Source organism: Salvelinus fontinalis, chromosome 28 (genome assembly GCF_029448725.1).
Source record: "Salvelinus fontinalis isolate EN_2023a chromosome 28, ASM2944872v1, whole genome shotgun sequence".
Classification (NCBI taxonomy): domain Eukaryota; kingdom Metazoa; phylum Chordata; class Actinopteri; order Salmoniformes; family Salmonidae; genus Salvelinus; species Salvelinus fontinalis.
Window position 1 is genome coordinate 5,109,592 of NC_074692.1, and position 15,818 is coordinate 5,125,409.

The 15,818-nt window shown below is 37.4% G+C and overlaps 1 protein-coding gene across 1 annotated transcript in view; it reads left to right on the forward strand.

The window, feature by feature from the left end:
* Positions 1-15,818, forward strand: part of LOC129825866 (uncharacterized) — a 40,489-nt gene that overhangs the window by 17,399 nt on the left and 7,272 nt on the right. The window contains exons 6-8 of the mRNA XM_055885994.1: positions 11,704-11,764; positions 11,872-11,983; positions 13,865-14,173. Of these exons, the coding sequence (XP_055741969.1) occupies positions 11,704-11,764; positions 11,872-11,983; positions 13,865-14,173 (482 nt within the window). The remainder of the gene's footprint in view (positions 1-11,703; positions 11,765-11,871; positions 11,984-13,864; positions 14,174-15,818) is intronic.

Below are 15,818 nucleotides of genomic sequence, written 5' to 3' on the forward strand. Positions count from 1 at the left end.
TTAGAAATCACAAGGCCCAAGTGACGATGTTTCACATCACATCTTCATCTCTGCTACAACTGAACACAACTATCTTCAGGTTCAATAGAGGACACATCAGAATCCTCATAGAAATGTCTCTAGGCTCTGTTGTCATTGTTTACTCACTTTATTTAAAGTGGCACTGACATCATTTTAACTACTTCACAGATTTGAAACAAACAGACAATCATAAAATCTGTCACAATTATAAAATTCCCAGTTTATGCTACAAAACCAATTTTATAAGAGGTTTAAAAATAGGTTATATTTTACTCAATATTCCATGACATACACTAAGGTGTTGTTGGCAGAATAGATAGATGCAGTTCAATGCAAGATTAATATAATTCACCAGTACAGTTCTTGGTAGTCCAGAAAATATTGCTATCAGGTTGTAAATTACAGTTGGCCTGGTACATTATTTGCTGCCTTTCAGGAGGCACTGTTTCAGTTTCAATGACTCAATATTTTGGACAAAAAAGTACGCATGTAACTAAGGCTGGGAATGTCAGTACAATCAAATTAGCAAATGCAATGATCACAAGCCAGTCATAACGTAGCTAATAGGCCAGCGTATATATTTATGTAACAAGCTAAAAACACGGAGCTTAAAGTTAGCTAGCTTGCTAGCTGCTAGGAGGATTTCATGTCATTGGAGGAGTGGGTGAGAGACTGACTTTCCCCCTAATATCATTTTTCGGTGGCTACAGCTAGAGATGCAGGTGTCATTTTGTTAGCTAGCATGAAATGTAAATATTTTGCTAGCTAGCTAGCCATGCTGAACTTCTAACGAAGTCCTCAATTGGCAGCTTCATTAAATAGTAAAAGCCATATCTCAGACTGGCCAATAAAAATTAAAGATTAAGATGGGCAAAAGAACACAGACGCTGGATAGAGGAACTCTGCCTAGAAAGCCAGCATCCCGGAGTCGCCTCTTCACTGTTGACGTTGAGACTGGTGTTTTGCGGGTACTATTTAATGAAGCTGCCAGTTGACCACTGTGAGGTGTCTGTTTTATCAAATTAGACACTCTAATGTACTTGTCCTCTTGCTCAGTTGTGCACCGGGACCTCCCACTCCTATTTCTATTCTGGTTAGAACCAGTTTGTGCTGTTCTGTGAAGTAGTACACAGCACTATACAAGATCTTCAATTTCTTGGCAATTTCTCACATGGAATAACCTTCATTTCTCAGAACAAGAATAGACTGACGAGTTTCAGAAGAAAGTGCTTTGTTTCTGGTCGTTTTGAGCCTGTAATCGAACCCACAAATGCTGACGCTCCAGATACTCAACTAGTCTAAAGAAGGCCAGTTGTATTGCTTCTTTAATCAGAACGGCAGTTTTCAGCTGTGCTAACATAGTTGCAGAAAGGTTTTATAATGATCAATTAGCCTTTTAAAATGATAAACTTGGATTAGCTAACACAACGTGCCATTGGAACACATGGTTGCTGATAATACCTCTGTAAGCCTATGTAAAGATCAGCCGTTTCCAGCTACAATAGTCATTTACAACATTAACAATGTCTACAATGTATTTCTGATCAATTTTATGTTATTTTAATTGACAATAAATGTGATTTTCTTTCAAAAACAAGGACATTTCTAAGTGACCCCAAACATGTGAACGGTAGTGTAGCTGCATACCTTTATCTTTTGCGCGTTTCTCCTCTTCTTCTTTCCTCTTTTTCCTAAACTGGCCACCTGATGGCTTAGACCTTTGCTTATCCATTTGTGTTGATTTGGCATCGAGCATCAATACATTACCCATCCCCCAACACTGTCAACCAAAGGTCAAGACTAAACCAATTCACCTTGTTGGTGTGCAGACTGGTTTTATATTATTCTTAACAATTTCACACAAACCAGAAAAAAATGCAAGAATATGTCTGTGAAACTATATATTCACAAAGGTATGAATGAATTGTGGTTTATTTGGTAGCATTTCGTAGTGTGACTGATTTTACTAATTGCATTAGTACTGTACAAAGATAGAGATGCGCTATTTGATAGATTCCCCCGCCCCCCCTACCTCGGGCTTCCAGTGGGGAAACCTGAGGTCAACCTACCCCCGCCCCCCTCCCCATCTCGTACTTCTGAGTGTGAGACCTTCACAGGCAGTAGCCTGCCTAGCTCACAAACTAGAATCAGGGCGCCCACTCCGACAAGGTTAATTTACCCACAGTCCCACACGGTGACATGATATCATTGACGTGACGTTCAAATGAGCGAAAGAAAACCGATCGTGCATATGTCACTATTCCAATTTTTTTTGTGCGGGCGCCCCGTCCCGCCCTCGGCATGCCGCCCTGGGCGGCTGCCCATGTCACCTATACCTAAATCCGCCACTGGATTTATGAACACTCAACACCCACTGAATATGATTGCTGTCAGTAAACGTAGGCAAAAAAAGTACTGGTTCGTCAGGAACGCTCTAGGTAACATGTAAACGGCCTAGCCAGCTCTGCTACGGCGAGTAAAATTGTCCGAGTGAAGTCTTCTCTCATTTGTGGCTGGAAGTAGCGAACGTTAGCTAGCTAGCAAGCTATCCAACTTTAGCCAGTTAGCTTGGGTGCTTGGTTGGGATAAGCATGCATTGGCAGGCAAGCTGCAGAAGGACGAGTAGGCTACAATTCCCCATAATTTATCAGTGCGATTTTGACAGCCAACTAGCTGAAAACGTTTGAGAGGGTTTATCTCACTTTCCTTCATTAGATTTTAGCTCATCTGGCTCTGGCTAGCGTTAGTTGTTGATCTTGTTGTTATTGATGTTTATAACTGAGGGAGAGACAGCCTACCATTTCATGGTTATTTGATCAATAGGACAGTAGAGATCCCAAATATAAGAGGACTCATGTGGTGTTTACATATTTGCAGAAATCCATTCAGGTGTATTTTGTGGCTTTTGCGCTGTTGCGTTGTTGTAACTGCCTGTAAACACAGTCCAGTTCAAAGTGAATGATGGCAGGCCTGTGTGGCAAATAGCTTGTTTGAATAAAGGCCTAATGTAGCTCTGATTGGCTGTAGCGCACCAGTCTGTGTAGACTCCGGTCTTGAAGGAGACAGATGATTTTATTAGGTTTTATTTTCTGCAGTGTTTATTAATTGTCCAAATGCACAGCCACTTTCCAACTCAATATTGCTGTATAATTTTTACAAATGCCTTAGTATGCGTAATTCCCAAACATTCTAAGAATTTATGAAAATGTGAAAATGATCTTGGTGCTCGCTTGTCAGCTTTTTATATATGTCATATTCTTCCTGGGGGTGTATATGAACAGATTTGAATCAAATGTAATGTTGTTAAAATGTTGTCAGTTCCACTTTAAGTATGTGTGTGTCCATTCATCACTTACAATACTTTTTTTCCTTCAATGAACCCTTGTCATGGAGCAACTGGAAATGACTTGAGGAAAATAGTTTCTCTGTCTGAATTTAAGTCTTTGATTGATGCAAAGATTGTGGACACATGTAAATGCTTTTAATTTTTGCTCATGTAATTTCTTCTCAGTGTGTTGTTGTTGTCATGTTTTCATGGCAGTTTCAGTGGCAGGGTAGAAATTGGACCAGGAGATTTTATGGACTAGGATAGAGGGAGAGGCTATCTCCTTCAGCTGCAAAGACAATGATCAGTGTACTATGTATGTCTACGGGTACTGGACGAAGGAGGGAGAACCTTTAACCTTGATTCTTGAGCTGTCAATTAATCAAGCTGTCATTTAATTAAAAAAAAGTTTTGGCACCACAGGAAGTGACATATTCAGATGAAATGTTTGAGAGGACACACCCCAGCTGGATTTCATAACTGACTATATGATACAAATCATACTTCAGTAAAGGTCTGTGAAATCAATTAGATTTTTTGTGATCATTTCTTATTTATATTCATATTGTTCAATGTTATATAGAACATGTAGCTTTTGATTGTCCCAATTCTTAACCTGTTTGGGCTGCAGGGGGCGTATTGAGTAGCCAGATAAAATGTGCCCATTCCAAACGGCCTCAATTCTTGCTCGTACAATATGCATATTATTATTACTATTGGATAGAAAACACTCTCTAGTTTCTAAAACCATTTGAATTATATCTGTGAGTCAAACAGAACTCATTTGGCACAAACTTCCTGACCAGGAAGTGAAAAGTCTGAAATCGAGGCTCTGCTTTTCTTCCTGCCTATACATGGGCATGAAACGTAAGAGTCTTCATGCACTTCATAGACCTTCCCCTGAGTGTCAAGAGGCTGTGAGAGAAGAAATTTCATTTTTATCTTGGTCTGACGTTGAATACAGGCTCTTTGTATGACGTGTCCCTCATTTCCGGTACTCTGAGGAGCGCGCGCTTGACAGTGGGATTGCCTTCTGTTTAGCTGCCGTTATGGACGACCAATATCTCCGGCTTTGATTTTATTTGATACATGTGACCATATCATCGTAAAGTATGTTTTTTCAATATAGTTTAATCAGATTATTGAAATTTTTTCGGGAGTTTTGCCGTGTTCCGTTCTCTGACTTTGTTGACGATGGAGCGATTCGTGCCAGCCGGCTAGCGCGCGTGCTAATTCAAGAGGGAAAGAGTCCGTTCTAATTCCAAACAACGACTGTTCTGGACAAAGGACACCTTGTCCAACATTCTGATGAAAGATCAGCAAAAGTAAGAAACATTTTATGATGCTATTTCATATATCTGTCGTGCATGTGAACTAGTCGTGGGCGGCCAACGTTTGGGTACTCTAGCTATACCGAAGCTGCATATCATAATGAAGTTATTTTTTAGAATTCTAACACTGCGATTTCATTAAGAACTAATGGATCTATTTTTCCTATACAACATGTATTTTTTAGTTATGTTTATGAATAGCTATTTGGTCAGAATATGTGTGTCAGAAAAAGTGTCAGGAAAAATCCGGACGTAGTGGGGAAAAGTAGCTAAGTTAGCACACGGTGTAACCATTGATTTCAGCTCTAAATATGCACATTTTCGAACAAAACATAAGTGTATGTATAACCTGATGTTATAGGACTGTCATCTGAGGAAGAAAATCAAGGTTATTCAAAAATTATACATATTTTGCTTGTTTTTTACGATCGCTTACTTTTGCTACTGGGAAATGGCTTGGCTTTCTGGCTATTGTGCTAAGCTAATATAACGCTATATTGTGTTTTTGCTGTAAAACACTTGATAAATCGGAAATATTGTCTGGAAATACAAGATGCCTGTCTTTCAATTGCTGTAGACTATGTATTTTTCAGAAATGTTTTATGATGAGTAATTAGGTATTTGACGTTGGTGTCTGTAATTATTCTGTCTGCTTTCGGTGCAACTTCTGATTGTAGCTGCAATGTAAACTATGATTTATACCTGAAATATGCACATTTTTCGAACAAAACATAGATTTATTGAATAACATGTTATAAGACTGTCATCTGATGAAGTTGTTTCTTGGTTAGTTTGGTTGGTTGTTGGTTAGTTAGATTGGCTTTGTGCATGCTACCTGTGCTGTGAAAAATGTCTGTCCTCTTTTGTATTTGGTGGTGAGCTAACATAAATATATGTGGTGTTGTCGCTGTAAAACATTTAAAAAATCGGACATGTTGGCTGAATTCACAAGATGTGTACCTTTCATATGCTGTATTGGACTTGTTAATGTGTGAAAGTTAAATATTTAAAAAATATATATTTTGAATTTTGCGCCCTCCACTTGAGCTGGCTGTTGTCATAAGTTTACCGACGTCGGGCTGCAGCCATAAGAAGTTAATCTTTTCCACTAGGGGGGTGCCATTTCGACATAGTACAAATTTGTTTCCAAATTAAACTGCCTCGTACTCAATTCTTGCTCGTACAATATGCATATTATTATTACTATTGGATAGAAAACACTCTCTAGTTTCTAAAACCATTTGAATTATGTCTGTAAGTGAAACAGAACTGGACTTAGAGCAATTCTCCTATGAGGATTTGAAAATGCTGAAATCTGCTCGCTGTTCCCAGACCTGTGGATAACTCTGACTGTCTTCTATTGGTTGAGATGCACTGCATACGCCTTCCCCTGGTTGTTAGCGAATAGGGAGACTTGAAATGGAGTTTCTACGTAGTTTCCAAAGTTTATAAATTGCTTGGGAAATAGGTGGCTCTTTCTTTTCACCTTCGCTCTGGCGCACTAAGGACCTTGGGACGTTCTTTTGGAAACATCGGTTATAGGTCTTTGACATTTCCGGCTGTGTTTTTATTCGATATAGGCTTTAAAGACATCATAATCTTGTTATTTTGAACCAAATTATATCAGTTTATGTCAGTATATTGCGATTTTCTGGTATTTATTTCCTTGGCGCTGTAGGAATTTGGGTATCTCTCTCTTTCGTGCTAATGTTTACTGCTAATTGCAACTCAGAAGACGACGTTCTCCAACCTAGCAACGATTCTTTTGGACAAAGGACACCTATCCCAAGATTCTGATGAGAGTTCATCGAAATGTAAGAACTATTTATGCTGATAATTCATTGTTCTGTTGAAAAATGTCAAATGCATAAGATGCCATTTCTTGCAGTGTAGCCTTGCGTTATCGCACCCTGTATTGCAGTAACGTTAATTTAAAAAATGTAATTCAGCGATTGCATTAAGAACTAATTTGTCTTTCAATTGCTGTCCAACCTGTATTTTTTTAGTCAAGTTTATGAATAGTTTTCGATAAGAATAGGTGCTGTTCCAAGATGGCGCCGGACAGATTGCTTGAGATTTTGGACACTTTTCTCAATGTATAAGCACGATTTGTGCCGCTAAATATGCACATTTTCGAACAAACTCTATATGAATTGTGTAATATGATGTTACAGGACTGTCACCTGAAGAATTCTGAGAAGGTTAGTAAAAAAAGTTTACGTTATAGCTATTTTTGCCTTGAATCAATGCTGGGGTAGAAGAATTTATAACTGACTTTTTTAGACATAACATAGGTACAGCAGATCCCCATATTGTATGGGAGACTTTTAAGTGTGCCTTTAGAGGCCATGCAATTCAGTACTCATCTATAAAACAAATGCAATTTCGATCAAAAGAGTCCATATTAACAAAGGAAATTGAAGGACTAACAGTACAGTTAGATAACAATAAAAACGGTACCATAGAGGCACAGAATAAGTTAGAGGAAAAACAAAAAGAAATGGAGGAACTTATTCAAGAAAGATCCAGTGTAATATATTACAAAAATAAAGCGAACTGGATGGAATATGGGGAAAAATGCACCAAATTCTTTTTCAATCGTCAATATAGAAATGCTACCAAAAAAAACGTATTAAAACTTGTTACAAATGATGGAGTCACGCATGATTTACCAAATGATATTTTGAAAGAGGAAGTAAAGTACTTTAAGAATATATTTTCGTTTCAGGCTCCTCCATCTCCACTAACTGAAACTAATTGTATGGATTTTTTCCCTAATAATAATGTAAAATTAGCATCTGTACAGAAAGACTCATGTGAAGGCTTAATTACAGAGGAGGAACTACTTGATGCAATTGGGGCCTTTAAGGATGGGAAAACTCCAGGACTGGATGGCATACCAGTGGAAGTATACAAACATTTTTTTGATATACTCAAAGGACCATTATTAGCTTGTTTTAACCACTCCTATATAAATGATAGATTATCAGACACGCAACAAGAAGGTGTGATATCATTATTACTGAAACAGGACCCAAGTGGTATATATAAAGATCCAGTCCATTTAAAAAATTGGAGACCTCTTACACTTCAGTGTTGTGATGCAAAAATCCTAGCAAAATGCTTGGCGCATAGAATAAAAAAAGTTTTGTCAGATATTATTCATCCTAATCAGACAGGTTTTTTACATGGACGATACATTGGAGATAATATAAGGCAAGTACTGGAAACAATGGAACACTATGAAATATCGGGGACACCAGGCCTGGTTTTCATAGCTGATTTTGAAAAGGCTTTTGATAAAGTACGACTGGAGTTTATATATAAATGCCTAGAATATTTCAATTTTGGGGAATCGCTTATAAAATGGGTAAAAATTATGTATAGTAACCCTAGGTGTAAAATAGTAAATAATGGCTACATCTCAGAAAGTTTTAAACTATCTAGAGGAGTAAAACAAGGTTGTCCACTATCGGCATATCTATTTATTATTGCCATCGAAATGTTAGCTGTTAAAATTAGATCAAACATTAATATTAAGGGATTAGAAATCCAGGGCCTAAAAACTAAGGTGTCATTGTACGCTGATGATTCATGTTTTCTTTTAAAACCACAACTAGAAACTCTCCACGGCCTCTTAGAGGATCTAGATACATTTGCTATCCTCTCTGGATTAAAACCAAATTATGATAAATGTACCATATTACGTATTGGATCACTAAAAAAATACACATTTTACATTGCCATGTAGTTTACCAATTAAATGGTCTGACGGTGATGTGGACATACTCGGTATACAAATCCCAAAAGAAAGAAATGATCTCACTCCAATAATTTTTTATAGAAAGTTAGCAAAAATAGATAAGATCTTGCTACCATGGAAAGGAAAATACCTGTCTATTTGTGGGAAAATCACCCTGATTAACTCTTTAATCATATCACAGTTTACCTATTTGCTTATGGTTTTGCCTACACCTAGTGACCTGCTTTTTAAATTATATGAACAAAAAATATTCAATTTTATTTGGAACGGCAAGCCAGATAAAATTAAAAGGGCCTATTTATATAACGAATATGAATTCGGAGGGCAGAAATTATTAAATATTAAAGCATTAGACCTCTCACTAAAGGCATCAGTCATACAAAAGTTATACTTAAATCCAAACTGGTTCTCTAGTAGATTGGTACGAATGTCTCATCCTATGTTCAAGAAGGGCCTTTTTCCCTTTATTCAGATTACACCTGCTCACTTTCGGTTGCTTGAAAAGGAAATAATTTCCAAAATATCTTTATTTTTTAAACAAGCCTTAGAAAGTTGGTTGCAATTTCAGTTTAATCCACCTGAAAGGACGGAACAAATAGTACAACAAATCTTGTGGTTAAATTCAAATATAGTAATTGATAAAAAAAAACTGTATTTATCGAAGAAATGTTTAAAAAAGGTATAATTTTTGTGAATGATATCATAAATAGGACTGGTGGAGTAATGTCACACATGCAGCTAACACAGACATATGGAAATGTCTGCTCTACCCAAAATTACAACCAATTAATTGCGGCATTACCACAAATGGAAGAGGCAGGTGGAAGGGGATAAAAGTAAGGAACTTGTATGCCGGCCTAATATTAAAGAACATAAATGGTTAAAGAAAAGTGTGATAAATAAAAACATATACCAATTTAATTTAACGACCAAAAAACTTACAGCTGTGCCATATAAATTGCAAAATAGTTGGGAAGAGATTTTCGATGTACCCATTCCATGGCACATGGTTTATGAATTGATACGCAAAACAACGCCGGATTCAAAACTTCGAATTTTTCAATTTAAATTATTGTACAAAATTCTTGCAACTAATAGAATGTTATATATATGGGGGATACAATCTTCCCAGCTCTGTAGATTCTGCTGTGAGAAGGCAGAGTCATTAGACCATTTATTTTGGTATTGTCCGCATGTAGCTCGTTTTTGGTCACAGGTCCAGGAATGGTTGAAGAATTGCAACATTTGCGTAGAACTAACGCTACAGATAGCAATACTGGGGGATTTGAAAAGCCAAAATCAATCAATAATATAATAATTATTTTAGCAAAAATGTTTATTTTTAATTTACAATCCGTGGAAGCTATGAGAATAGGAAGACTCAAATCTTTTGTGAAGCATCACAGCACAGTTGAAAAATATATGGCAAATAAAAATCCGAAATGGATGATGTTGGAAGATAGATGGGAAAGGTTGAGTGGAGCTGAAGGGTGGGACTAATAACAAGATTGTAACGCGCTTCCTCCTTCTCCTCATCAGAAGAGGAGTAGCATGGATTTGACCAACGTGCAGCGGGTTGTGAATACATCATGAAACTTTATTACAAGACAAAAACTAAACACACGAAGAACACTTGAATATTTTACAAAACGAAGAAGACAGACCTGAACGAGAGTACTTACATAAAACACGAAGAACGCATGGACAGGGAAAACAGACTACACAAATACCGAACAAACGCTACAGTCCCGTGTGGTACACCGACAAGGACACAGGAGACAATCACCCACAAACAAACAGTGAGAACACCCTACCTTAATATGACTCTCAATTAGAGGAAAACGCAAAACACCTGCCTCTAATTAAGAGCCATACCAGGCAACCCAAAACCAACATAGAAACAGAAAACATAGACTGCCCACCCAAAACTCACGCCCTGACCATCACACACATACAAAACAACAGAAAACAGGTCAGGAACGTGACAAAGATAAACAATGTAGGGCATACGGGATCTGTGAAATGTGTATAGTTGCGGAGCTATTGTGAAATAGCACAGTTACAAGTGGAAATCAAACTGGATGGACAACAGAAATAGAGGAAGGACTAAGAACAAACAAGAGAGAACTATTATAAAGTAGACTGTGTCTGTAAAATGTGTATAAGATGTATAAATTGAAGGTAAAAACAGAAATGTTTATCAGTTTACTCCAATTGGGGGATCGGTGGTAGGGTTTGCGGGGAATAATAATAAAGGTATACTCTTTTAAAAAAGTATGTATGTCTATGTAGGTATGTGTATGTATATATGTGTATATGTATGCATACGTGAATGGATATATATATATTTACCCCAAAAAATATGGGGGATTGGAAATGATGCAGACAATTACATTGGAAGCAACATTCTTTCCGCAATATTAAGCTGATCCACCCCCCCCCCCAAAAAAAAAAAAAAAAAAATGCTGGGGTGATGTTTGCTATAGTGCTAAGCTACTATAATGCTATATTGTGTTTTCGCTGTAAAACACTTAGAAAATCTGAAATATTATCTTGATTCACAAGATCTTTGTTTTTCATCTGCTGTACGCTGTGTATTTTTAAGAAATGTTTTATGATGAGTAATTAGCTAATACACGATGGTCTCTGTAGTTATTCTAGTCGTTTTAGTGAGAGTTGTGATGGGGGCTGCAATAGTAAACTCTGATTTATACCTGAAATATGCACATTTTTCTAACAAAACCTATGCTATACAATAAATATGTTATCAGACTGTCATCTGATGAGGTTGTTTCTTGGTTAGTGGCTATTTATATCTTTATTTGGTCGAATTTGTGATAGCTGCTGATGGAGTAAAAAAAAATGGTGGAGTATGGGAGTGGTGTCTTTTGCTAACGTGGTTAGCTAATAGATTTACATATTGTGTCTTCCCTGTAAAACATTTTAAAAATCAGAAATGATGGCTTTATTCACAAGATGTGTATCTTTCATGTGGTGTCTTGGACTTGTGATTTCATGAACATTTTATTATATGATATCCCTGTGGCTTTAGGCTAGGCTATGCTAGTCAGCTTTTGTGATGGGGGTGCTCCCGGATCCGGGTTTGGTAGGCGTTAGAGGTTAAGCACATATTCACTGAACATGGACTGAGGTATAATAATATTCTCATTTTTTCTGGGTAAGTGGTTCATCCAACCTGTATACAAATAATTGAATGGAGTAACTCTACTGTGATTTTTTTTGTGGTCATTTATGTTTTACAGTGGCTGCTTCAGGACAGTTGCTGCAGCAGGACCAGATATCAGAGACAAGGTGTGTGTTGGGGTAAACTTGTCCATTGGTACCAGAAGAGAGGGGGTGAACCCTTCACATGGATTCTATACTTTGATTTTGATTACAATTCCGTCACTTCAGATACTTCTCATCCTCAGAGATCAGATTTCTCTTTTGAGAGGGAGTCTGACTCCAGTGAGCTGAAGATCCAGTCAGTTATAGTGTACCATTCTGCCACCTACTCTGCCTGCTGGGACACAGGACTCCACAGTGAGAACTAATCCAAACAGCCTGTACAAACACTCTGTGGTTTTAACGAAGCTTTGAATTCATGAAAAGGTTTCTGCACCACAGGAAGTGACATAATCAGAGGTTAGAGTGGAGTGTCTTCTTCAAATCCAAGGTGAAATGCTACTCTAAAAGGAATTCTAAATAAATAGGCAAGATGTCTTGCCAATGAGCAAATAGTGTCTAAACTACGTTTTCCTGATATGCCCTGTATAAATGTAAATTTATTTTAAAAACGACTGAGCTTTCGGTCAGTCAACCTTCATCAGAGCCCTACACAGGAAAGACAAGGAGGGAAAGAGTGTTTCCTTAATTTGGAGTTGTCAGCCAGTGTAGGGCTAACTTCTTCTGCTGTTACCTGAAGAGATAGGTGAATGAGACATGGCAGAAATCGGGAGCTGTTTCTTACATCTATCCAGTTGTCTCAGATCTGCAAGGAGGAGTAACAGAGGGCCAACTTATTGGAATGAAATGCAGGTCAGGATTCTCATTTCCTATCATGAGAAAATTATAATTTACTTCATTAATTTTCATTCTTATATTTTAATTCTAAACTTAAAATAATATACATGTATATATTTTTTTTATTTGCTGTAGCATTTGACATTGCACAGCTGTAGACCTAAGCTGGTTTGAAACAATGTAGAAACCTATTTTTCAACAAAAAAAAATAATTTCAATAACATGTATTTCTATCAAACTTTTCACAAGAAACAAATATCTTTACAGGGTTAGTTTCTAGGGCACAACATGCGCTTCAAAAGTAGCTAGAATTCATATAGGCCCATTATAGACTATATCTCAACCAATTTTATCGTATTTTCTGGTGCTCCTAATTTTTAAGATGTGCTCCAAACTTTAAGTTGGGAGTACCACTCTTACCAAATATTTTTTTTAACTAAGTGCTGTAGGCATCATGTTCCAACTCATTCTGTGTTTGTGTGTGTACTTTTACTGCTGTAAAGGGAATTAAGGGACGATTGTTTAGTTGATAACCTTGTAAATTATACAAGTAGAAAATATATTATGGAGAAAAACATGAAATTATGTTATTTGGTCAACATTTGCAGAGGCTACATGAACATAGGAGGCACAGGGGCATGTGTTCCCTCAGATAAGTCCGTTTAATTTTACATCAGTTTTTTTTTACATAGGATTAAGCATAATTATTATTGCTCTAGATTGCAGGAAAAAGCAAATGCAAAACTCTACAATTTACGGACAGGGCCCTGCCAAGACACAATGCAGAGTACTTTTTGTCAAGGGAATATTCACTGTGTATGGATTAGTATTTGGCTCTGGCACAAGACTTTATGTGACAGGTAAGAGATCCATTCCTCAGATTTTTCAGCAGATAAAGAAAGCAACAGTAATTAATAATTAATCTATATGTCTAATCAGTTTCCAAAATAACTGAAAAAACATCCTGCAGTATAGCTCCACAAATATGCACTATTCAATTGTAGCCTGTACAATAGATCATTCAGATTTTCAAGGAATCCATATGCACAATTTGCATGTCCAAACTTTTAGAGATATACACAATTAGTTAAATGTGTGATATAAATGTAAAGTCATTTGATATAGGGAAAGAAAGTTGAACTGTATACTGAGCTATGAATCTTATGTCTTAAATAATATTGACATTATATTTAAATAAGATATTCCATAAAGGACAGTTGTTTTGAAAAAAAAGAATGAGTTTGTACATGTGGTTTATTTATTTATGTAATTAATTGTTTACTTGAATATAGACAGTAAAGCTGGATATAAAGCAAATGATGTGGGAAATCACTGCTGAACAACTTGTGTAATGGCCCTTTAAAGAAGACTGTAAATGTTATTGTTTTTCTTGAAAATCAGACAACAATAGTGTACAAAAACCCAAAGTGACGGTGTACCCAGCGTCCAACCCTGAGTCGAATGGGAAGACTACTCTGCTATGTCTGGCTAGGGACATGTTTCCAGACTTAGTCAAGATCTCATGGAAGATGGAGGATGAATACGGCCGAACACTGGAGGTGCCCAAAGCAAAGGGGGAACAGCTGGAGCAGAGGGAGGAAGGACAGACGACCAGTATGATCATCATTGATAAAGAGAAAACGTACAAGAACAAATACATCTGTTCTGTGGAGCATGAAGGGGGCACTCAAGATGTTGACATACCAAAAGGTAAAGCCATCTATTTAAATAGTTTTATATTAGTATGTAATATGCTTTTCATAAATTATTCATGTATATTTATTCACATAGCCTAATACATTTATATGAGTAGACTATCATGTAGGACATAGTCAACCATGTAAATTCACTTGAGTGCCAGAGAGCGCTCAGACTGCGCTCTGGTAGTTCTAAATTCAGAGAGTTGTCAGATTGTCAGTCCGTAAATTCAGAGAGTTGTCAGATTGTCAGTCCGTAAATTCAGAGAGTTGTCAGATTGTCAGTCCGTAAATTCAGAGAGTTGTCAGATTGTCAGTCCGTAAATTCAGAGAGTTGTCAGATGGTCAGTTCGTAAATTTGGAGAGTTGTCAGATTGTCAGTCGTAAATTCAGAGCGCACACTGGACGCTCTGGTGGAGGAGTAGGGTTGATCCGAGTGTTCCGACCTCACAACAGCAGTCAAGCACCCAAGCTAACCGGCTAAAGTTAGTTAACTTGCTAGTTACTCCCAGACGTAAATGAGAGAACACATCGCTCTGGCCATTTTACTCGTCCCAGCTGAGCTGGTTAGGCTGTTTTCATGTTATCCAGAGCGTTGATGACTGTAACTGTGCTGCAGGCAACAATTGAATTACTCTTTTTTGCTGAGGTTTACTGACACCGACGATAATTAACAGGGCTTTGAGCATTCGTAAATTCATCAGTTATTCTGCGCTCTGGCACACTCAGACGAGAGTGCTCTGAAATCGGAGTAGATAGCCAGGGCGAATTTACGATGGTATATTACCTTTCAGGGCCAGTGTTGTGCCAAAAGTCTCCCCCTGACAGAATTCTCCCCCCACTTTCTAATTTCCTTCATTTTGTGGCTAGAGTCAAATGCTTTCTGTGGCACACATCAGAGTCAAATACTTTCTATAGAACAAACTTCACGTCAGGATAGGCAACCAAAATTAATAATTAAAGTATGTGTTATATTAAACATAGAGGGAGTAAAATGTTGGCAAACAATAAACATTTCACAACAACTATGGCTGAATTATTATCCTTACACTTTCAAAAATACTAGTCGAATAAGACATGGGAGAGATGACGAATTTTGGCAAAGAGATGGGGGGGGAGATTTTCGGCACAACACCGGCTCCAGGCATATGTGAAATAAGTGGTCGCTTAGGGCCCCTTAGTCAGCGTCTTAACTTACTGTTGAGAGTTGTACCCTTTTCATACTTAAGACAGGTTGATAGCAACAACTGATAACTTTTCAGGAAATTGTAAAAAGTCCCACATCAGAAGCGTCTGTAACTTATCAGACAGTAGAATTCTGCTCCAGCATGGAATGTTCGGTACTGTTTCCCTGACAACAATAAAAGTTGCTGATTGATAGATTACAGTTAAGTGATAATGCCGAAGAAGCTAAAGTTGGCAGAAAAACATATTGGTTTGAAAGGTGTAGGCCTAGTCTAGCCAGTTATCTAAACTGGTAGGCCTACTAGCCTAATCATGTCCGAATACCGAACAGGTACACATGGCATGTACTTGCACAGTGGCCCTGACTTCCAGGGGGGCCACATTGATTATGTTAGTCACTCTCACTCAGATATGATTAATTTCAAAATGTGTGGAATTGCAGGGAATTTGCTTTAAAACAGCTAAAATGTAGA